Below are 22,264 nucleotides of genomic sequence, written 5' to 3' on the forward strand. Positions count from 1 at the left end.
CTGAGTGGGTGACAGGAGCCTTCTCTCTGCAGTGGTACAGCTGGATGCAGCCCCGGTGGGACAGCCCAGGGAATTGCAGCTTCCCAGGAGTCGGATGGAGATGGCCCTCGGTTCGGCAGGTGCTGGGGAGAACGGGATCCCTGCGGGCAAGTGAGGTCACCGCTGTGCAGCCGGGGATGAGGACAGTGCCTGGGGAGGCCGGTGCTGGCGCTAGCTCCCCCTGTGCCGGGGCAGGACAGAGGCGCCGCAAGAGCTGGGCTGGCACAGCCACCTCCCCTTGGCCCGGCGGGGCGAAGGACACAGGCAGGGCCACCACCTGGCTCTTCAGACAAGGCAGGAGGTGACATCCCTGTGCAGGGCCTCACCACCATTCAGCTGACATGTGCAGGACCTTGGTGCACTGGTGGGGACCCCAAGCCTCTCCTGCAGGACAGGGGATGCATGAGCCTATGCCTGAAGGATCTTGTGCTGCCACAGGGACCTCTGCCTGCGTCACAGTGACACTGGAACAAATGGATGTGGCTGAGTCCCAATTTTAAAAAGGGTTCGAAGAGCTGCTGCAGCAGCAGGGAGCCCTCAGCAGGGCACTGAACCAATGGCGTGGTGACACAGCCGTGCTGCTGGACATTGTCTCACCCTGGGATATCCTTGGGCTGTTGGGGAATGCTTGGGACCCCAGTTCCCTAAAATGTGTACCAAAAGTGTCCTAAACAGGACTTTCAGCTTCTTACCCTGGTGTTGCTTTGATTTGTGGGGCCCCGCAGGGCACGGGAGAGCACAAATCCTGCACAGAGCTTTGCCAGTCATGACCCCTAAACCAGCATACCCCAGCGGGACTCCAAAGCCCTCCACGGGCACCCCGAGGCTCCCTGGTCACCCGTCCCGCTGTGTCCCCGGGGGTTCCCACCGTGGTCTGTGTGCCGGTGACGCAGGAGCAGCGCCGTGCTCTGCAGCAGGGAAGGTTGGCTCTGCCCCGACAGGCAGCACAGCCAGCAGCACTTGGAGCCACCAGCGAACTCCGCAAGCCGGAGCCTGAACGCAGCCCGGGCCGGAGGCGCTGCAGATCCTGCCGGAGATTTCCCAGCCGCGTGGGAATCACGGAGCGCGGTGTCCTTATGCCCCGGGCCGCAGCGGCTGGCCCCAGCCTGCACCCCACGGGGTCCCGTCCCCATGCCAGGGCAGCGCCAGGTGGCTTTGGGGACGGTGGCATGGCCAGAGCCAGCCAGAGCCAGGTTCTGCACAAACAGGCACTGGGGGAGTTTCCACCCAGGAAAGCCTCCTTGGCCAGCTGGTCCTCAGAGCTGCATTTACTGAGACCCCCGGCTGGGGGTGGAGGGGGTGGGGGGAGCAGGCTGGGGGATGCAGATGAAGCTGGACCCCAGCCCTGCACAGACAGAGCTCTGCACCATCCCAATGTTATGACAGGGACACAGGGGGCTCCAGGGATGGTGGGATCCTCCACAGCTCCTGGAGTCAGGGGATTCAGTGAGGCTCATTCAAAGCTGTGTGGGTATCCCAAGCTTGTGCCATGGCGGGTGCCAGGGTGAGGAGAGCAAGGGGATTCCGAGTTTTATCTACCGTGACTCCTCGTTTTCAATTTTTCTCCTCTATTGTTCCCTGTAAATAGACATTTTCTGTTTTCAAACTGCCAGCAGGGAACTGGCAGAGAAAATGATCAAGGAGGGTGTGTAAGCACCAGTCTTGGCCGTGGCACATCCCCAGACACTGATGATGAGGCAGCAGAGAGGCCATGGTACATGGTACACAGACAGTTGGGGAGAAATTCAGGCAGTCAGTGGAAGGAGAGGACAATAAAAGAACACAAATCCCTGTGACACATTTCAGGTCCAGGCACAGGGAAAGTCAAACTTTTCCATCCTCATCCTGAGCCCTTCATCCAGACCAACACACATCCAGGGTCCCTGCCTAGACCCCATATTCTCCAAGGACTTTAGAGCTCCCCATGCCTCCAGGTTTGGGATTTTCTTCTGGGCAGACGCTCACAGCTGCCTGACCCACCCTCAGTGGGTGGATTCCCAGCCTGACCCTGGAGCAGGGGATGGGGGGCAGAGCCCAGCCAGTGGCATGGGGGTGGAAGGTGTGGTGGCTTCATCTGCCCCTGGGAGGGCTGAATGTCTCTGCAGAGGAAAAGTCACCCTGAGACTGAAAAACAAACAGCCCAGAGACTCAGCCAGGGAGTGGAGCAGGGCCAGGGCCAGAGGCTGGAGCATCCCCCCAGCACCAGGGATGTCGTGCCAGCACACTCCCAGGCAGCCTGGAAAGCAGGAGAGGACCCATGGGAAGCACTTCTAATGCCCCCGGAGGTGGAGAAAGTGAGACACAATAGGGGAATGGGGGTGGATTTGTGGCCCCTCAGCCCCTCCAGCACACGGGCTCCAGTGATGAGGAGGGGCTGGCCAGATGCCCCTGAGCCCCGAAGGAGAGCTCCAGAGAGCAGAGAGGTGCCCTGGAGCACCCAGAGTTCAAAGATAGAGCCTGAAAATCTGGCTCTGCTGCTCCCAGCCTGAGGTGCCCCTGCTCCAGCAGCCCTCCCCACACTTCTCTGAGGGTGCCCTGGTGCTGAGACTGCTCTGGGGGGCTGCCCTATGCCCCTCACCCTGGGTAGGGGCTCTGCCAGCACTCACAGGGACTGGCACCCTTCCTGCAGCACCACGAGGGTGCAGTGGATGCAGGGGAGAGGAGTTTTTCCACCGGATGACATCCCAGGTCTGGCTTTGGGGTCAGTTTGGGGCTGGCTGGACACCCTGAGTGCCAGGGAGGGCAGTGGGGTCACAGTGCTGAGACAGGGAGGTGCAGCCTGATGGTGCCAATGCTTTTGCCAGGTGGGACCATGTGTGGGACCTCCTCCATCACCAAGTGCCCTGTGAGAGCCTTGCACTGCCCCGCTTCTCCTGGGATCATCTCTGGGCTTGTGGGTGGTTCCTCTTTAGATTTAAAAAAAAAAATAATAAAAAAAAACTCCCAGCTGTATCAAGTAGCATTCTGCTTTTTGGCTTTGAGTCCACTGTCCAACTTCCTCCAAATGCTCCTAAAATGATGTAATTGTTGACCACCCTTAATTACTATACCTAAATCATTGGGACCCAACACCAGCCCAGAGCTGTGTTGTGTATCCACACTGCAGGGGAGCAGAGGCTGGGATGTCCCCAGCACTGCTGTGGGAAGTTTGGCCATCTCCAATGAATCATCCTGCATTTGGGTGTAGGAAGAAATAACTGTCCTTGTACCACAGATCTTGGGGTGCTGAGGGGGTCAGGGCAGGGGGTGCAGGGATTACACATTAATTCCCCAACCACAGGGTGCTGCTGGAGTGTCTTGGACTGGGTGTCCAGGGGATTGGGAGCTGTGGCTGTGACGTTCCCTGGCAGTGGAGCTGAGGTTGGGGGAGCCTATGGAAGAAACAGAACCAGGGCCCAGATATTGCTGGAGCTGCAGGGGGAACAGCCAGAACAACCCAGCACCTGTCTGTCCCTCACCATCCCCAAGCAGGAGCCATTGGGCAGCTCTGGGTGTGAGGGTGGCCCAACCCAGCCCAAAATGGATACTGAGATGTGTCTCAGAGACGGATGTCAAGGTCTGCAAACACTGTGAAAATGTCCAAAAACTCTTGTCAGGGGCCCTGCCTGGGCCAGAAATTTTGGATTATTTGATTATTTGGAATAGTCTTTTTTTTTTTTTTTTTAGAATATTTTGTCTTAGACTGGAAACCAGCCTGGACTTTGCAATACTCAAACTGACATCACTGCTGAGCCATGCCTGCCACTGGCACAGAACAAATCCCTGCCCCAGAACAGCCCAAATCCTGGTGAGAAGAGCCCACAGGATGAGCACTGGGAGGGTTTCATGTATCACTGGCAAAGCCATTGAAAGCTTACAGTCTTCAGTGGGCGGCTCAGCTCCATTTCAATGACGTCTTTCCACTGTCCCAAAGTAGGTAATTCCTCCTTATTTAATGAAGCCTTTTCCATGTGCCAGGGGCACAAGACAGAAGCCTGTGCTGTTCCTAAAGGGCCCCGTATCTTTTGGGGAACCCTCCTCAGCTTTGGCATCTTCTGCAAACATTTCAGGCCTCCCCAAATTATTCAAGCAAAGAAAAACAAACTGTCCATGATATTTCTAGAAGTGGAAGGTGTTTCTCGCATTTTGGGATCATTGTCCTGCTTTGGCCTCCAACCCCTGAACTGCCTCCAATGGATTTGCTCTTTGTGGCTAAGTGGGGAGGGTGAGTCCCGTGCCCATGCATGGAGGGGTTTGCATGGGGCACTGCACCAGGCTCAGGGGGTGTCCAGAGCTCGGGGTTCCCAGCACGGGGGGCTGTGGCTGCAGGAGCAGGACATGGAGCTGCACATCCCAAAGGGATGAGAAGCCTCTGCCTTGCCAGGCAGTGGGAAATGGGGCTGATCCAGTGGGGTGAAGATCAGTGGGGCAGATGAGCTGGGAGAGGTCTCTCAGCCCCATGGCGAATATTTAGGGTCTGGCCTGGGGCTGTGCTGGTTCCCAGGCCGGGCTGTGATGATTATCCAAATTCTGGCCCCCTTTCCATCCCAGGGCATCCCTCAGGTTTGGTGGGGCTTGTTCACAGATGCAGCAGGGTGAGGAAATTCCCCGCAGGGCTGCAGAAGGCATTGGCTCTTAGAAAGGCACCCTGGCAGCTTCCACTGCACTCTCACCAATCCACAGAGCAATCCACAGGTGGGACTGGTTGGATTCCTCTGGCAGCTCAGGAGGGGTGAGAGCTGCCAGATGGTCTGCAGGAGAAACACCCACAGGGGACCACTCCTCAGGAAAAGTCCCAGGGGACCACTCCTCAGGAAAAGTCCCATGGCCCTTCATGACTTCATTGCCACCTGATTCTGCAGCCTAGCAATCATCTGGCTTAGGGGGTGACCTCACTGTCCCCTGGTCCCTGAGCCATCCCACAGAAGGAAACCCTTCTCCCACATCATGGTCAGTCTGTGGGGCATCATCTTGTGACAAACCTGGTGTAGCTGGGGGTCTCCTGTCACCCCCCAGTGCTGGACTCTGAGTGTAGCAGTGAGGGAGGATGGATGTGAGGATAAGTCCCAAAGGACACCAGAGGCTCAGTCCCAAAGGATGCCAGAGGCTCAGATGTCATTTCTAAGCCTGCCCTGGATGCTCTGGGAGCTGTTGTCTTTGTGAATTCCATCGGGGTTGATGGAACAATGACGGTGGTTGGGACAGGGTGAGGACAGGATGAGTGGGAAGGTTCCAGAGGAAGGGAAGAGATCCCTCCAGCATTTCTTCAAGTCCATTTCTTCAGGGAGATTTGCTTCATGTGGGGCAGCTGAACTGCTCACAGGAATCAGATTCATTTGGAGTCCTTGCATTTGGAGTCCCAAGACCTTGGGGAGCCAGGGACCATTGGGCAGCTCTGGCAGCCCCTGCCATAGGTGTGGGGCTGATGCACCAACACCCTCCAGGGACTTGGAAGATCCAGAGGGGGAAAATGCCCCATCTCTCTAACACGTGCCAGGGGGTTCACTTGTGAGACTAAACACAGGTGATGTGGAGATCACAGGGACAAGCAGCTGTCCCTGGGGACCTGGTCCTGGCTGAGTCTGACCTCCCCATACAGCTCTCTGGGGATTTTCTGTTGGCATCCAGCCCCTTGGTGGCAGCCCATGGAGAACCCTTCCCTTCAATCAATGGCTCCCAGGAATGGGGATATTTGACTTGTAGCAGCAGCAGCACATGGACAAATCACAGAATCCCTGAATAGTGTGAGCTGGAAGGGAACCATGGGGATCATTGAGTCCAACTCAAGTGGATAGGGATCAAACCCATCACCTGGGTGTTATCAGCACCCAGCTCTGACCAATGGAGCCAATCACAGATACATTTTTATTATTTTGCTCTGAATTTGCCCTCAGCGCTGCTCTACCCCATTGATTTCCAGCCTGATCCTTCCCACCCCCAGCAGCTCAGGGTGGTGTCCGAGGCCCAGGTGGCACCTGATAAAACAACTCCTCACCTGGAGACAGCTCTCTGTGGTTTGTGAGCCAGGGATGGGGATGGGGACACAGAATAATAGCCCCTCTGTGTCAACTGGGGAGGAGGGATGGGAGATCTCTGTCCACTGTCAGTCCCTCTGTGCCCCCATGGCAGAGCCAGGGCTTTGAAACCCACGGGAAAAGCCCAAATCTAGGGGTCCCATTGCCCCATCCCTCTCCTGCCCTTTCCACCTCCTCACTCCGGGTCCCAGCAGAGGATGAAACCTGAGACTGGAGCAAATGGCATCCGAAGCAGCCCCCGCCCCACACCCGCAGCTGCGGGAATGCAGCGCCTTTGTCACGGGCTAATTTTGGCTCCTCTGTGCTCGGAAAACAATCCCAAGGCAGCCGGCAGGAAAGATGCTGGAGGCCAGGCCCCGCGGGGCCTTTTCCTTTTAAAGGTCTAACGGGACTGGTTAAAGCCTCCTCCTCCTGCTCGGGGGTGAGAGCAGATCCTCGGCACTGGCGTTTGGAGCCAGGGAAGGGTCCTTGCAGGGTCCTGGGGGTGAGCTGGATGCACGGCGGTTTCTCCCCTGCCCACTGGGACTTGTTTGATGCCATTCACACGAGGATGGCACTGCCACTGCCATTGCTACTCAATGGCACCCATCTCCCAGCAGCTCCTGTTGGTGTCCAGGAAGGGGGAAGGAGCTGGGAAGGCTCTGCAGGATGGGCTCTGTCTGTGCTCCCCACCATGGGAGCTATCCCACTCCTGCAGCTGTGTGTCCCTCTCGGCCATATAAGCCCCAGGATTAACATGCCAAGCATTGTCCCTCCTGGGCCCCATGTTGGGAATTGTTTGCTCCTAAATTTGTCCCTGAAAATATCCCAGGGAACAGGTGTTGCCTGCCCCTGCAGTCCTTGTCATGCAAAGGGACACTGGCCAAGGGGCTTTGTGGGGAGCAGTAGGGACAGACAGCAGCTTTTTCACTGCTTTTCATAGGGAACACCTGAGGGCCTGTGAGAGGCTGGGAGTTTCTGGAGCATGCCAAGCTGTAGTGCTGTGCTGGGTGAGTGGGGCTGCTCCTTCTACTTGATGAGGGGACTGTGCCCTCCTTGGTCCCCGCTTCACCTGGCCTGAAGTGCGACCCCACATGTGCTGGCTTACACCATCACCCTGTAGCAATGTGGCCTGGGCTGTGCGATTCACTGTCCTTCTCTGGTGGCTCTGGTGGCGCCCAGGAGACCCCTTGGCCAGTGCTGTCCTGTGTGTGCCCCATCGTGCAGGGGTCAGCACAGCAGCAGCTCCCAAGCTGTTCCTCCCCTGCCTTTTCCAGCATCTCTGGAGCTCTGTCACACTGGAGAGATACAAGGCAGAGGTGCCAGGAGGACCCATCACATTGCCATGGCATCAGCAGCACTGGTCAGCCTGAGCCTGTCTGTGTGTCCACAACAACCCACGTGTGAGCAGGTGCTGCCCGAGCTGGGGGCATTCCAGTGCCCAAAGGGGCTCCAGGAGAGCTGGGGGGGGACTTGGTACAAGGGCCTGGAGGGAAAGGACACAGAGAATGGCTTCCCTGCCAGAGGGCAGGGTTAGATGGGATAGTGGGGAGAAATTCTTCCCTGTGAGGAAAGCCCTGGCACAGGATGCCCGGGATGCACTGGACTGCCCCATCCCTGGAAGTGTTCAAGGCCAGGTTGGACAGGGCTTGGAGCAACCTGGGACAGTGGAAGGTGTCCCTGCCATGGCAAGGAGTGGGACTGGATGGGCTTTAAAGTCTCTTCCCACCGAAGTCAATCTGGAATGATGCAAACAGCCCCAGAATTCTCCCAATCAAAGGGGGGTTGTGGCACCCTGGGAGACAAGTGTAGTGACACACGGGTGACCTGTGTGTGTCCCTGTGTTCCAGCCAGTGCCCAGGTGTGAGCAGCAGTCCCAGCACTCCCGGGGCTTGCAGCAGATGCCTGCAGAGGAGGGGATTTGTGCTATTTTTACCGACCACTTGCAGGCAGGGCTGGGATTCAATACCCCCGGCTCAGCTACAGCCCCGGCAGAGCGCGGCTGTCCCACGGCCAGGCGTCACCTCCCTCCTGCACAGCCAGGTAAGATACTGCCACTGCCCCTGCCCCGTGTCCTCCTCTGTGTGTGCTGGTGGTGACATGGCCACCAGACACCCCAGCACTGGCACGTAACAGAGAGGAACCCCTAGCACGTGAATTTGCCTGAAATTTTCCCCCTCTCTGAGGTGGATCAGATATTTCCTCTACTCCTGGAGAGAGGATTAGTGAGGCTGCAATGGGGACAAAGACTTTGCAGCTGATATTTGCCTGTTTTTTCCCCAAAAGTGGCAAACAGGACTTGTGTGGGGAGCCCTTGCCCGAGTGTTCCAGCCTGGCTCACTGGTGGGAGGTTCGGGGTGGGAACAAAGTGTGGAGTTGTGGTAGCTGGGAGAGTGCTTGTGGTTTGTCTTCAGCCTCCTGGGATGGGGAAGATGTCAGGATTCACTGTGTTTGGGTTTATGGGATTATTTCTTTTACAATTTCTATGATCCAGTGGTTCAATAAGCTTTATAAGCTCTTCACAGGTGGGACAGTGCAAAGAGTGCAGAATTAGCTTGTCGAGATCTTGTCCCCATCAGGGAGGGAAGTCTCTCATGGATGCTCCAGATCCAGCTGGAGTCCAAAAGTCCTGGCAATGGGGATTGCTGGGGATGTCTCACTGGCACAGCCGAGTCCCTGCTCTTGTTTGGGAAGCCAGTTTAGGACTATGTGGCCTTAAAATGTGACTGACCTTGGTAGAGGTCGTGAGCTGGAGGTGTGGTGTGGATCCCACCGCAAGGAATGTCAGGCTCTGCTCCAGCAGGGGACAATGGAAACGCTGAGAGGCTGTGGCCAGCCCTCATCTGCTTCAAGGAGAGAAAAGCTCCTCTGTCAGCCCTGAAATAAACTGGGGGCAGCAGCTTGGACCCAGCCTATTCAAGGCACCAGTGCTGCTTGGTGTCCTCTGGGATGTTTGTCACAGCACCAAAAACCTCCACAAAGGCAGGAAACAGGATCTGTCTGATGTGGTTTGAGGACAAAGAAAATCCAGGGGTTGGGATTTTTCCTTGTAAATCCAGGGATCTGGATTGGGAGGCTCTGGGGGAGAAGATTCCTGCTGGGTTTTATTACATTCCCCCTCCCCGCCCCCTCTCTAACTCCATTTATCCATGACACTTCTCTGGCTGGATGTGGGGGCATGGGGAGGGAACAGGGACAAGGGGACAGAGCCAGGAGATGCCCTAAGATTTGCCTGACACAGGCTCCACACAGACCTGGGAGCAGCTGTTTGAGACCAGCTTTTCATTTCCTCCAGCATGAATCTTTGGGATCTAAAGGAAGTTCCAGGTTTTGGGGGATGCTAAAGGATCAAGGCAAAAAATCCCTGCTTGTCTATCTAACTCCCAAGGAAAACGACTAAACCCACACCTGGAAAATGCTGTTTGTTGGTATTTCTCCCCACATTTTTCTGCTGTGTGGGTTCACAGGGTGCCCTGGCTGCTCAGCACAGGGTGAAGCAGTGGGCTCAGAGCAGGGCCAGGGGGGCAGCGGGGGCTGGAGCAGCTGCCAGGGCTTGGAATTACCGAACAAATGTAACATAGGAAACCCTGAGTGTTTCAGCTGGAAGGTGGCTGCTGAAGGAACCTGCTCAGCTGTGGGCTCTGAGTTAGAGAATCCCAGAATGGTTTGGGCTGGGAGGGACCTTTCTGTCCCACCCCTGCCATGGCCAGGGACACCTTCCACTGTCCCAGGTTGCTCCAAGCTCTGTCCAACCTGGCAACTTCCAGAGATGGGCAGCCACAGCTTCTCTGGGCATCCTGTGTCAGGGCCCCACAGCCAATAATCCCTTCCCACTATCCCGTCTAACCCTGTCCTCGGCCGTGGGAAGACATTCTCCTTGTCCCGCCCCTCCGTCCTTTGTCCCCGAGTTCCTCTCCTGCTCTGGAGGGGCTCTCAGCTCTCCCTGGAGCCTGCTCCTCTCCCGCCCGAAGCCCCGCGGCCCTCAGCCTGGTCCCAGGGCAGAGCTATCGCCCTTCGCTCCGCCACTCCGCGGCTGGCTTTTGGCTCTGCCGTCCCCACCGCTGCCCAGGGCGGCTGCAGGACAGGACTCCCTGAGCCCACACAGAGGGGGGACCCCCGAGGCACCGGCATTTCTCCTGAGATTTCCAGCCTCCGTCCCTTGCCCCGAGGCGGGGCGGGGGCACAGTTCTGGGCCTGGGAAAGGGCCCGAGGAGCAGGAGGCCGGGCCCCGCAGGCCGGCGGGCGGCACGCCGGAGCTTGCCCGAGATGCAGTCAGCTTCGCCCGGAGCCCGGCGCCTCGTCCCGACTTTCCCAGGGGCTGGAGGCCGCGGAGCCGCTTCCCTCGGCCGACGGCGTGGGGCAGCAGCGCTCCTCGGCACCGCGCCCTCGCCGCCTTCTGGCTCCGGGCCTTTGGGGGCCGCGCCTTTGTTTCAAGCTTCTTTCCCTTTCCTCGGCAGGGAACAGCACAAGCCGCGATGCCAGAGCCGTGAGTAGCCGGAGTCCCCCTCGGATCCCATAAACCCTCTCCCGGCTGCGCTCGTCCCTACGGGGAGGATCAACTGGGAGACCCTGCCCCAGGGCTCTGTGCCATTCCCCTTGCAAAAACTGGCTTTAAATGCAAACTGTTCACACTTTCAATGTCCCAGTTCAAACCTCGGGGATTTCCTAGATCCTAAAATGCAGATCTGAGAGGAGGCAGCACCTCCGGGTTTGCCGTGAGGCTGTCTGTAGCACATTGTACAAATACAACACGTTCCGTGGTGAGCAGAGAAGGGAGAAAGTCCCTGTAAAGCTTTCCTGGAGCATGGGGATGGCCCAGCTGCAGTGGGACTGGGGGAAGGAGGGTGTCTGAACTGCCTGTAACCGAGCTGGGCCTGGCATAATGGGCACTTTGCCAGCTCACCTCTCACGCCTGAGTGATGCTTTGGCTTTCTTAGCTCTGGCCCTGAGCTCCCACTGCATTTCCAGAGGCCACCTTCTCCTCAGACCTGGCTCACGTGCTGCTGGCAGCTGTGAGATACAGAAATAAGGAACCAACTGTAACCACATGAGATGCTTTCCTTGACTGCCCCCTCTTTTTTACTCTCATTCCCTCATGCCCTGTTCTCTTGTTTTTTCTGCTCCTCCCTGGCTGCTCACCTGCCTGCAGAGAGGTAAGTGCCTTTCCCTTTGGGAGAGACCTTGGTGCTGCTCTGCATTTGCTGCGTGTTTGTTTTCAAAGGGTGTTTTCTTTCCCTCCCCTTTCCCCTAGAGAAAATCCAAGATCACAGCCTCACGCAAACTCTTGTTGAAGGTGAGTCCCTAGGGCTGGAAACTCCCTGGGGTTTGTCTTGCTGGGGGAAAGGAGCCAGGCTGGAGTGTGTGGTTGGTGGGACAGGAATGAGGAACAGCTCAAGGATGGGCTGTGGGGAGCAGTTCCCACTCCATCTTTCTCTTTTCACTCATGTGGGATTTGTGGTCCAAACAAACCTCCCATGCACAGAGGTGGGGAGAGACCCCCCCACCTTCAGCCCAGAAGCCTCAGCCCGTTTGTGCTCCAGCACAAGCCCAGGAGCTCCCTGGGCTCTGTCTTGGGATAAACATTCCCTGACCTGGCAGAGCCCACGTCAGCACCCAGCAGGACCACAGCCCCCTCAGCCCCTGGTGCCCGGCCCCACCTGCCCCCAGGGCCCCACACCAAAGCTGTGGGGAGCCTTTGATGTGTGTCTGGGGGCAGCAGGGAGAGGGTTGGCTCACTAGACTGTCCCATCCTATAGATGTGGTGAGTGGCTCGGGGGAACCAGGGGCCTGTTCAATTCACACTTCTGCCATTTCCTTGTGCTCCCAGAGTTTGATGCTGGCCAAAGCCAAGGAGGAGTGGGATCAGGAGATTGTGGACAAGCAGGCAGAGAAGGAGAGGTACCTGTCTGAGCGGGTCACTCCACTGCACACCAGTGGGCTCTCCTTGAGCCAGCTCCAGGTACTCCTCAGGCCTGAGGGTGGAGTGAGTTCCTTGGGAACATGGAGGGCTCTCGCTCACTGCTCTCCTGTTTTCTTGGCCCCCAGGATCTGTGTAGGGAGCTGCACGAGAAGGTGGAAATTGTGGATGAAGAAAGATATGACATTGAAGCGAAATGCAATCATAACACTCGGGAGGTAGGAGGGAGGATGGGCTGGTTCCTTCTGGAAACTCCCTCACAGTGGCAGCTCTGGCCTCAAAGGGGATGTGTCATGGACGAGGCTGAGCTGGAATGTGGGACAGGTACCAGGATTATCTCATGTTTGCTCTGCAAGGCACCACTCAGAACAAGGTTCATCCCTCCCCAAGGGAACTCAAACTGTCCTTTGGGTCCACAGAGATATTCCTCGCTCTCCTGGTCACCCCTGTGGGTCTGAGAGCTTCTCGTGGTACAGCTGCCACCTGAGCAGGCTGGGCACAGCCCTTGGCCCAGCTCTGAGCATGAGGAAGCAGAGCCTTGGTGGGGGTGGTCCTGCAGGAGAGGTGCAGACCCCTCTGGGGCTCGGTGCTGGCAAAGCCTACTGCTTCCAACAGGGGCTCTTTGTGCAAGGCAGGCAAGCAGTGACCTCCCACTCCTCCTCCTCCCCTGCAGATTAAAGATCTGAAAATCAAAGTTCTTGATCTCCGAGGGAAGTTCAAGCGGCCTCCCCTGCGCCGGGTTCGTGTCTCAGCCGATGCCATGCTCAGGGCTCTGCTGGGCTCCAAGCACAAGGTGTCCATGGATCTCAGGGCCAACCTGAAATCTGTCAAGAAGGAGGACACAGAGAAGGTGGGTGACTCCTCTGGAGGCTAGAGATGGACACGATTCCTAGGGTGCCCTTGCCCTTCTCCAGGGTCCCCTGTGTTCACCCTTGGAAAGAGCCTTGTGAGGCCATTCCCATTGTGTGATGTTGTAGGACCACTTAGGACCAGTTTGACTGGGCCCAGACAACTGGTGGATGGTAACCTGTGAGATTTACAGCTGTGTCTGTGGTGCTCTTCCCTCCCAGAGTGTGTGTGGGGTCTCTCACCTGGGCCCCCTTGGCACCACTGCTGAGCTGCACATGCAGAGTCTCATCTTTGATCTTGTAGGGAACCAGGAGAGCTCCTGTTGGGCACAATCACACCCAGAAAACTCCCAGGGAACTCCCAGACCCAGATTAGATAACACAGAGCAGCCCAGCACTTGGCCTGAGATAAATGGCCCAGTTCCCACCAGCTTGGCAGAGATGTGAGAAGGGAAAGTCTCAATGCCAGCAATGCCCAAACCTGCCTGGGGTGTGCAGGTGCCCCAGCACCAGGAGCTGTGCCTCATCCCAGGTACAGCTGGGCACCCCTCTCCCCAGAGAGGTTTCACCAGCTCATTCAGCAGGCTGAATAAGAATTGCATGAGCAGAATTTGATGAGAATCTCAATTTTCAGCTGTTTTTCCTTTGTCCTCCCATTGTGGTATAGCACTTTTCCAGCCCTTTGAACAAAAAACTGTGCTTACAGCCCTGGGCAGCAGGTGGAGAATGGATCTGGGTTTGTTCTAGATGTGGTGAGATGGTGTTGGGGCACAGCCTGTAATCTACGAATGGTGGGAGTTGCCAGAGCAGACACCTGGGCACATTCCCAGAGCTGCTGTCACCTACCCAAAGCTGCTGTCACCCCCCTGTCTGCTCTGGAAGTGTCTGCCAGGCTCTCACTGTCACAAACAATCCCAGTCCCCACCAAATGCTCAGAGAAGGTGGAGGTAGGAGGGCAATGCAAGAAATGTTTTTACTTCAGTAAAAACATTTGCCGCACTGTTCTGGTATAAACCTGAAGAAATCTTTCTGGGATGATTGAGCCTTCTGGTGCATGAATGCAACTTGGCTTTGAGGAGGGGAGTATGTCCACACGGATCCAGATCTCCCTGTGCAGATCAGGCTCTGTTTGCCACCTCCCCAGCCAGCTCCTTGTGCAGGGACACATGGCAGAGAGACAGGGGCTTTGCGAGGCGGCAGCTGTGTCCCCCAGCTGAGGGCTGTGTGCAGGGGGAGGGCAGGGCTGCCAGCCCTTCATCCCCCAGGCCTCTCCCTCCTGCAGGAACGCCCTGTGGAAGTGGGCGACTGGCGCAAGAACGTGGAAGCCATGTCGGGCATGGAGGGGAGGAAGAAGATGTTTGATGCTGCCAAGTCCCCCACGGGGCAGTGAGAGGTAGGGCTGGGTCCTGATCCCCCTGTGCTCCCTCAGCTTCCTGGGCTGTGCTTGGAGAGATGCAGAAATGCCCCCACTCCCTACAGAAGGCAACAAATCCCCATGTCCCACCCCACACCAGGGGGTGGGGGTCTGTCCCACACCTCCCTGCCATGGGGTCCCAGCCAGCCCTCGCCTTCTCTCCTGGGTGCTCCCCTCTGGGTGTGCTGCCTATGCCCCCCTCATCCCGTGGGCATTGCTGGCATCACTGCCAGGCTGCTGGCAGCAACCAAAGCCTCTGCCCCTCTGCTGTTTCTTTCCCGCAGGAGCACTGGGAAGAAGACAGTCCCCATCCCTGCTGCCAGTCTGCCCTCGCTGCTCCTCTGTCCCTTTGTTCCCTTCCCTGAATTCCTACTGAGCTGAAACATGAGGACAACGGTGTGGGAAGGAGACCCGAGCTTCTTCCTTCCAGCAGTGCCCTCAGGCTGCTCCTGCCCAGTGTCCTCCCTCCATCAGCCCAACGGCCACTGGCCACCCATCCTCTCCCAGCCCTGTGGAGACACCCCAGAGGCAGCTGCTGCTCCCCCATGCCCCGTGCCTGGCGGCTCAGCCCGAGATGTGTCACCCTGAGATGTCCCTGTGCAGCCACACGTGTATTAAAGGACGTGTCCTGGGCCGAGGTCGCGTGGGCTCGTCACTGAGAGAACTCTGCCCAGGGCCAGGTCACCCTGCAATGTCCCCACACACCACACTCTGGGGTCACACAGGCTTTGGGCTCATCCCTTTCAGCCCCAGGCTGCTCCTCGTGTCCCACCAGCTCTGCTGAGCCCCCTGGCCCCATTCAAGGCCACAGTGCTGGGCCTCAGGGGTGCAGCAGCTTCCCAGCCACTAGGCTGGGTGAACAGAGCTGCCTGTTCTCCAAGCCCCACTTCTTCTCTGCTTTTGGAAAAGCCTTCAGAGCTCCAGACACCAACTCCTTCAGCACCTGCCCACCACAAGCACTGGAGCTGTGGCAATTGGGGCAGCCCCATTTCAAGGCTTAATTCCACAGATGAATCCATATTTCAGGCCAAACAACCTGTGTTTTCCCCCCAGCCCAACCTTTTCCTGTGTCACAGCCCCCCAAACTACAGCTGGTCAGTGAGAGCAGCTGGGAATGTGTCAGCTCATTCTGGAGCAGGGCTGGAAGGGTGAATTAGTGAGAATTAATGAGAATACATGGGGTCTCCTGGCTGGGGGCACTGCAGGAGATGCTCAGCCCACACACACAGAGCATGCTGTTCGTAGTTGCAGCAGTGCTTTGTCTATGTTCCCAGGGTATCCAAAGGAATTGCAGCATCCACAGATTCAAGCCCCCATCGCACCGGGGTGTGCTGCAGCACTGCCGAGCCCTTTGGAGTGAGCCTGTAAAAGTGCAGAAGGCAGACAATGCAATAAACTGGGAGCAAAGGGCAGGTCCCAGACAGGGCTGGAAGGAAACTGCATCAAAAAGCGTGTGGGCTCCAAGAGAGATCGACCTTCCCAGGAAAACACTGCATTCCCTAAAGAAAGTGATGGGAAAGGGTGGCCCCATGCAGATGGCTCCTGCAGGATTCCCACAGCAGACTCATGGGTGGCAGTGGGAGTGAGGGAGAGGCTTTGGGAGGTGGGTTTGGGCCTTGTCTCTAAGACAGCTGAATTCCTCTGGCATCACATCCCTTCCTTTGGCCAATTCAGGGATACTGAGCCAAGCTGCTCACTGTCCCTTCACACAGAGGGTGAGGGAGGAGACTAGTGGGGACACTTCTCTAGAGCCCGGCCACCAGCATTCAAGGCTGCCACAGCACCCTGCAGCTCCTTCGTGGAGGATTCAAAACTCATATGCAAACTCTTCCCCAAATCAGGAATGGATCAGAGGAGGCTGCCTCTGGAAAATTTGTTCCCTTGGCTCAGTCTTTGAGATGCTCAGTCCTTGTCCTTCCACTTGACTCTCCATCCTCTCAGCATCCTCCTGCAGGACTGGAGTAGTTGCATGGCACTCAGAGCCTTTCCTGCCCATTTTTCATCTTTTCAAGCCTTATTTGGCCAAGCAGCTGCCACCTAACAGCGTGTCAAGTCTCCTTTGTCCTCATTCCAGGCACCCCAGGACAGGTTCCAGTCAGGCCCAGCCCTGGGAAGTGTCTCTGTCTTGGCAAACACCAGTGACTCAGCTCCCAGAGGTAACCAGAGATGGTGCATGGTGAGACCCCAGGATCTGCCATGTGCCAACCTCCCCCACACTGGAGGCATCTCAACCCTCCAAGCTCAGGGCCCAGGTGGGAGCAGTGCCGAGGTCTGAGATCCTGGGATCTCTCCGGGAATCCCCAGAGGGAACTCATGCAGGTCCTGGCAGAGGAACAAAGATGTGCAGGGAGAGTTAATAACTGTGACCTGACCAACTGGTAGAGCTGGAAAATGCAAGAGAGGTTTTGTGGAAACAAAGCCTTCTTCAGGCCTGGAATAGAAACAGAAAATGGCACAGCAGGGGCTGAGAACTGTTCTCTCTGAGCTTAGTACAATTATGCTAATTTGGTAGTTAGAAAAAAGGGGTAGAGTGTGTGGGGTGGGGAAGGATGGAAGGGAGATGAAAGGCCATAGGAGGGCTGTTCACCAGGTCAATGCTGGGCACTCAGGCTGGCCCTGTGTCTGGCCCTGTGCCTGTGCCTGGCCCTGTGCCCAGCCTGCCCTCAGATCCTGCTCTCCCCAAACTGCTGCAGAGCCAAACCTGGGGGCTCCCGAGGGTGATTGTGCAGTCCAAAAGGCAGCCAGGTGTGCTCAGCAAGGTCCCAGGGCCCACATGCTCTTGTCGTAGGCTACAGGTGGCTTCATGGGGTCACCTTGTGTTTTACATTGAGTAGGGAGAGAAAAAACCACTCTCAAAACTTTTCCCTCAACGAGATTCCCTACTTTTTCAAAGTATAATGCTCCCCAGTCACTGGGTCCCACTTTCATCCCTCTCTGGTGGAAAACCACACTGACTGCCGTGGGAAAATAAAATTTTACAGATTTCAGTTTCATAAGGAACGCAGAAGAAGTGTGTGTGGGGGAAAAAAGCTCTTTTAGTGGGACTGAATCTCCAGAGGAAGATGCAACAGTCAGCTCTGAGCTCTCCTGGTTGGATAAGGGACTGGGATCCAAGTCTTCCTCTCCATCTCTGCTCTGGAGCTGCTCCTCTGGCCCTGAGCCAGCTGGGATCCCAGCTCTCCCCATGGCAAAGGGAAGGGCTGAGCCTTTCCTCTGGGGATGCACTTGGCTTCCCTCACCCCACAGCTCTGCAGTCCCACGGTTGTTTCCCTCCCAGGTGACAACCATCTCAGTTTCTGCTCACTGAAATAGAAAGGAGCCCTCCAGTACATTTTTACTGAAAATTCAGCCCCAATCGGAGACTCACAAGGCTGTTTTCAGGAGAGAGACTGATGCTGGAGGAGTCACTGGTGACTCTTTCTAGAGGACCTGGAAGTCAGCCCTGTCTCCTTAAGCTGAGCAGAGCCCATTCCCCACTGTCCTGCAGTTTGCTCCACTGCAGCCTAGACCCCAGAAAGAAAGCAAAGCACAGCACTAGAATCTTTAAACTACACAAATTTCAAATTAAATTGGACAATAGGGAAAAAAATCATCAAGACAGTATGGACTTCCAAAAACATCCTTTCTTGTTGGTTGCAACATGGTCCCTTCCAAGTTACAGGGGCTGTGTGACCTCCTTGCTGACCAGTCATGCTCAGAGACACCTCAACTGTGCCCAAATATTTCTCTGAATATTTGCAGCTCAGCTCGAGGCTGGAGGGGGTGAAATTTATTCCATGGTCTCTGCAGGTGACTGCAGCATCTTGCCATGCACAGGGCTGGCACAGGCTGCAGTCCCTGAGGTGAAACATCACCCTGGGACCCCTGTGGGTTCTGGGTGAAGGATCAGACCCCATGGCAAGGCCATGGCAGAACCCCCTGTCACCCCTGACTCGTCACAGCTGGTCCTGTGTGTTCCCTGGGGTAAAAACCACAAGGAATTTTCCCCTCCTGGAGCCTCCCAGGCTCAAGTGCTTCAGCTCCGGGGAGGAGCAGGGCTCAGGGGGAGCAGGGAATATTCCTCTTGTCCACCTTCTTTTGCTGGCCTGAGCCCTGTCCCGCAGGAATCATGACCAGTTCAGGGGTGCCCAGGGCAGGACAAGGAGGAATGGCCACAAACTCAAACAAGAAGTTCAACCTCAAGATAAGGAAGAACTTCGTTCATTGGAGGGTGCAGAGCCCTGGAGCAGCTGCCCAAGGAGGGTCTGGAGTCTCCCTCTCTGGAGCCATCCCAGGCCCACCTGGATACACCCCTGTGTCCCCTGTTCCAGGTGACCCTGCCTGGGCAGGGGGTTGGAGTGGCAGATCCCCAGAGGTCCCTTCCAGCCCCAGCCACTCTGGGATTCTGTCACTCCCTGTGCTGTGAGGGTGCAGTTGTCACAGAGCTACTGGCAGTGAGCCGTGCCTGTTCTGTCAATCACCTGAGAAGTTTGCACTGATGTCACTTTTGGGGGATGTCCCTCATTTGCCATTGTTAGATCTGAAGTGTCACAGGGATGGCATCTGATGAGGACGTCAATCTTCAGGGAATGGAATGGGAACCTGAAAGACAGTGAGGCACCATGGAATTTCTGAAGCAAGATTGGTTGGTGGGGTTTTTTGTTAGTTTTTGTTGTTGTTGTTGTTTTAAATAAAACTCTAAATTCTAAAGGAAAATAAACCCTCTGGTAGCTGGTGCCTGGCGGTTCAGACAATGGATATTCCTTTCCTAGGAATATTTCCTTTCCTAGAAGAGGCCATGATTTGGCTTGGTTCAGTTTCTGAGCAAGCACCAATTCCAGACCCTTCTACAGAGCTCTTTCTGTACCATCATGCACATCTCCCTAAAATCTGAATACATTTTAGGGGGAAGGAGAGCCCTGGACCATTCCAGAGCCTGCAGAGCACCATCCCAGGGATGCAGAGAGACATCCAGCTCCTCCCAGAGCTTTTAAATGTTGGTGGGACCTCTGGGAGCTGTGGCACCACTGCAGTGTTGGGATGGAGGCAAGCAAGGGTGAAAACCCCTTTTCTGGCCATGGAGCCCCATGTCCCGGCTCAGGAGGGAAGCCTGGGAAGAAAATGCTCCTCCACCATGGCAGAGCAGCAGGGATGAGCCTTGGGAGACAGGGAGGAGCTGTGCCATGGCTGAGGGACCAGCACAGCCCAAGGGATGGAGGTGGAGAGTTCATGGCTGGGCCCTGGGAGAATGAGGAATGCCGTAATTACAGCACAGTTGTGGAAACTGGGAGCTCTCCAGCACCCTATAGCCAAAGAAACAGGCTCTGCACTGTGATAAGACACAGGACACTGTTCCCAAGGGAAAAACCAGCCCTGTTAAAACTGGTCCAGCTCCTTAGAGGGTATTAATGAGTTCTGCTGATCACACTAGAGAAGCTCTGGGCTCCTCCTTGGGCAGGTGTAGCTCCCCTGGGCAGAGCAGGGGAGAAGGGTTTAGCCTGGAGCTTCCCTGTTCAGGGCACATCCTGCAGCTCTGCTCCCTCGGCTGTGAGCACAGCGCCTTCCCCTCGGGGCTGTGGGTCTGGAACAGCACATGGGACGGCCTGGAGAATGGAGCGGGTCTGGATAAACATCAGACTAGTTCTGTGGGCATCCCTTCCCTCACAGACTCATCTCTCTGCCTGATTTCATCACCCTCAGCTCTGGGGACCTGCAGCTTGAGCTGTGCTTTGAGGATGAGCTCAGGGTGGCCTAAATAACTTTGTTAAGGGAAATCCGGTCTGACAAAGTGACTGTTGTCTGCTGAAGGCATCAGTGAACCTGTGGATAAGGGTGACCTGGGAGACAAGCTTTTTCCCGGGTTTCCAGAAACAAAGACCTTTAGGTCAAGCACAACTCAGAGGGAAAGTCCAAACAGAGCTAAATAATCAACCAGCGGAGAGAAAACAGAAGTGAGATAACAAACTGCTGGTAATTCCTGCGATTTTGTCCCAGCAGAGGGAAAGACTGGTGATGCAGACATTCAGAAAGATCTGTCAGCACTTGGAGTTTGGGGATAGAGTGGCAAAGGAGGTCTAGAGTGGTATGAAGTGACACACAGGGGAAAAAATCCAGCATGACTTCATCTATGAGATGAGGGGCTTTGGGCTGGCTTTACCTCCTTGGGAGTGAAATTTTTGGGTTATGCTGGACATGAAAAGATGTGAGGAACATCAGGGAAAACAGGAACTCCATGGCAGCAAAGATCCAGACATGAGAGGTCAATGCTTTGTGCTGCTGAACAGCCCAGCAGGACCCATCCAAGATAAAAGAGGGTATTTCCAGCAGTGGGGAATAAGCCTTGGGAACTTATCACTGAAGGATATTTTCTCTACTGACCCTTTTCCTGGGTTTGAGGGAAACAGGGCAAACCCATGAAGGAGAGACCCTCTGATGGATTTTGAATGAAGAGGAAACTCTGTTCAGCTCCAGAAGTTTTCTGAGCTGCAAATAAAGCCCCGGGAAGGGGCAAGTGTCAGCAAGGCTCATCCTCTGCCTAATCCCCAGGCACTAAATGCCCGTCTAGAATTTCTTCAACTTAATAACCAGAAGAATTGCAGACTGGGAGGTTTTATATTCCTTTGCTGTGTAGATCCTAGATGAGGGTGTTCTTTCACTGCCATGTTCAGTCTAATCCTTTGGAAAGTCCTGCTAAGTCCTGTGCTCCAGTGCTATCCTTTGGCAATGAGTTTTGCAAGTGCCGTGCTTGTTGTGCATTAATCACAGAGCTTTTATTGCTCTAGAGGAGGTGCTGATGCTGGACTGCTATATATAGTCTGTCAGCAATTAGCAGGATGCTTGCAAGGTTATTTAAGTAATTTTTTTCCCCTATGCCACAACTAACTGAATTCTCTGTGTATATGAAAACACTTGAAAGATGAGTGATTACTGCAAGAAGAAAGAAAAGCAGAGAGCGAGCCCTGCTTGGAGCAGGCAGCTTGTTTGACAGGGTTATCTCCTAGAAATGGGATTTTAATCAGGAACGTTTGATTAAAATCGTTGCTCAGGTCACGGACACCCCTGTGGGCTGGAGGCGTGCAGCGCCAGCCCAGCCTCACAACCAGTTCCTCAGGCTGGTGCAGGGGTGGATCTCACTGGGAGCAGAGCTGTACTCAAGGGGTCCTGGATGACATTTCCTGCAGACAGTAGTGCCTGCTGTCCGAGCAGTGGGAACACTGGGGTCGTGGCCATGCTGGGGGAAAATCCAGGCTGGGACCCACCTCTGCTGTGCCTGGGACCCCATCCAGCCCTAAGACAACCCCTGTTCCGCCCCTAAAGGCAGCTCCCCCACGGCTTCATCCCTGCCCTTGGCAGGAGGGGCTGCCCTCTCTAAGGGTGGGGGTCTCGGGGCACAGCCAGAGGGGGTGATGGGTTTGATGAGCTGGGTCCGGGTGTAGAATGAGCCTGGGCACACAGCTCCTCTCTGGCACAGGGCTTCAGCACACAAGAATTGGGTCCCCCCATGCTCCATCGCCCTCCCCCGAGACTCTGTGAGTGCTCACTGCTGCAGCAAAGCTCGCAGGAATGGGGAGACCTTGACAGCTCCATCCGAGACATCGAGAAAGGGCTGGGAGGAGCAGGGGACCCTCCCAAGCTCTTTGGAAAGCACTGGACTGCGCCCAGCCGGAGGTGTTTTAATGACTGTTTTGGATCCCCGGGAGCCAACTTCCTCCCACTCAGCCCGGGGTAATTCACCTCCTCCGCCGGGCTGCAGGAGTTGTTGACTGGTGGATTGTGGCTGGTAGAACAGGTTCTCTGCAGGGAGTTGTCTCCCAAACCCTGGGAGACGTGGATGGCCCGAGCCGCGGGTCCCGGCTCGGAGCCTGGCAGCGAGGAGGGCTCTGGTTTTGCGTGGCACTGCTGGACAGGGCGGCTCTCGCCCTGCGCCGCTGGCACACAAATCACAGCCCTGCCTGTGTCAGGTAGATAAGGAACCATGTGATGCAGCTGGTGGCAGTCAGGGTAAAGGTGCACAGGGAAATAACCTTGCAGGGAGTTCCTCCCTCCTCGGGGAGCAGAGTCTCGGGCAGTGCTG

General features: G+C 56.1%; 2 protein-coding genes across 3 annotated transcripts in view; both read left to right on the plus strand.

The window, feature by feature from the left end:
- The window catches only part of PHLDA3 (pleckstrin homology like domain family A member 3), a 28,366-nt gene that overhangs the window by 3,375 nt on the left and 2,727 nt on the right, over window positions 1–22,264 (plus strand). The window contains exon 2 of one of the 2 annotated variants that reach the window (XR_010745358.1): window positions 33–382. Coding sequence is in view for 1 of the 2 variants with exons in the window: in XM_066335689.1 (XP_066191786.1) it covers window positions 33–154 (122 nt within the window). In the remaining variant the exon portion in view is untranslated. Of the gene's footprint in view, window positions 1–32; window positions 731–22,264 lie in introns of those variants that run through there. The other variant, XM_066335689.1, reaches the window with a different exon arrangement.
- Window positions 7,881–14,843, plus strand: TNNI1 (troponin I1, slow skeletal type). The gene is given in 9 exon segments (XM_066335701.1): window positions 7,881–8,005; window positions 8,008–8,116; window positions 10,490–10,518; window positions 11,284–11,325; window positions 11,860–11,991; window positions 12,078–12,167; window positions 12,623–12,799; window positions 14,080–14,190; window positions 14,496–14,843. Coding segments are annotated over 8 exon segments (759 nt in total). The 5' UTR covers window positions 7,881–7,933; the 3' UTR covers window positions 14,188–14,190; window positions 14,496–14,843.

This window comes from Sylvia atricapilla, chromosome 25, assembly GCF_009819655.1.
Source record: "Sylvia atricapilla isolate bSylAtr1 chromosome 25, bSylAtr1.pri, whole genome shotgun sequence".
In the NCBI taxonomy this organism is placed as follows: Eukaryota; Metazoa; Chordata; class Aves; order Passeriformes; family Sylviidae; genus Sylvia; species Sylvia atricapilla.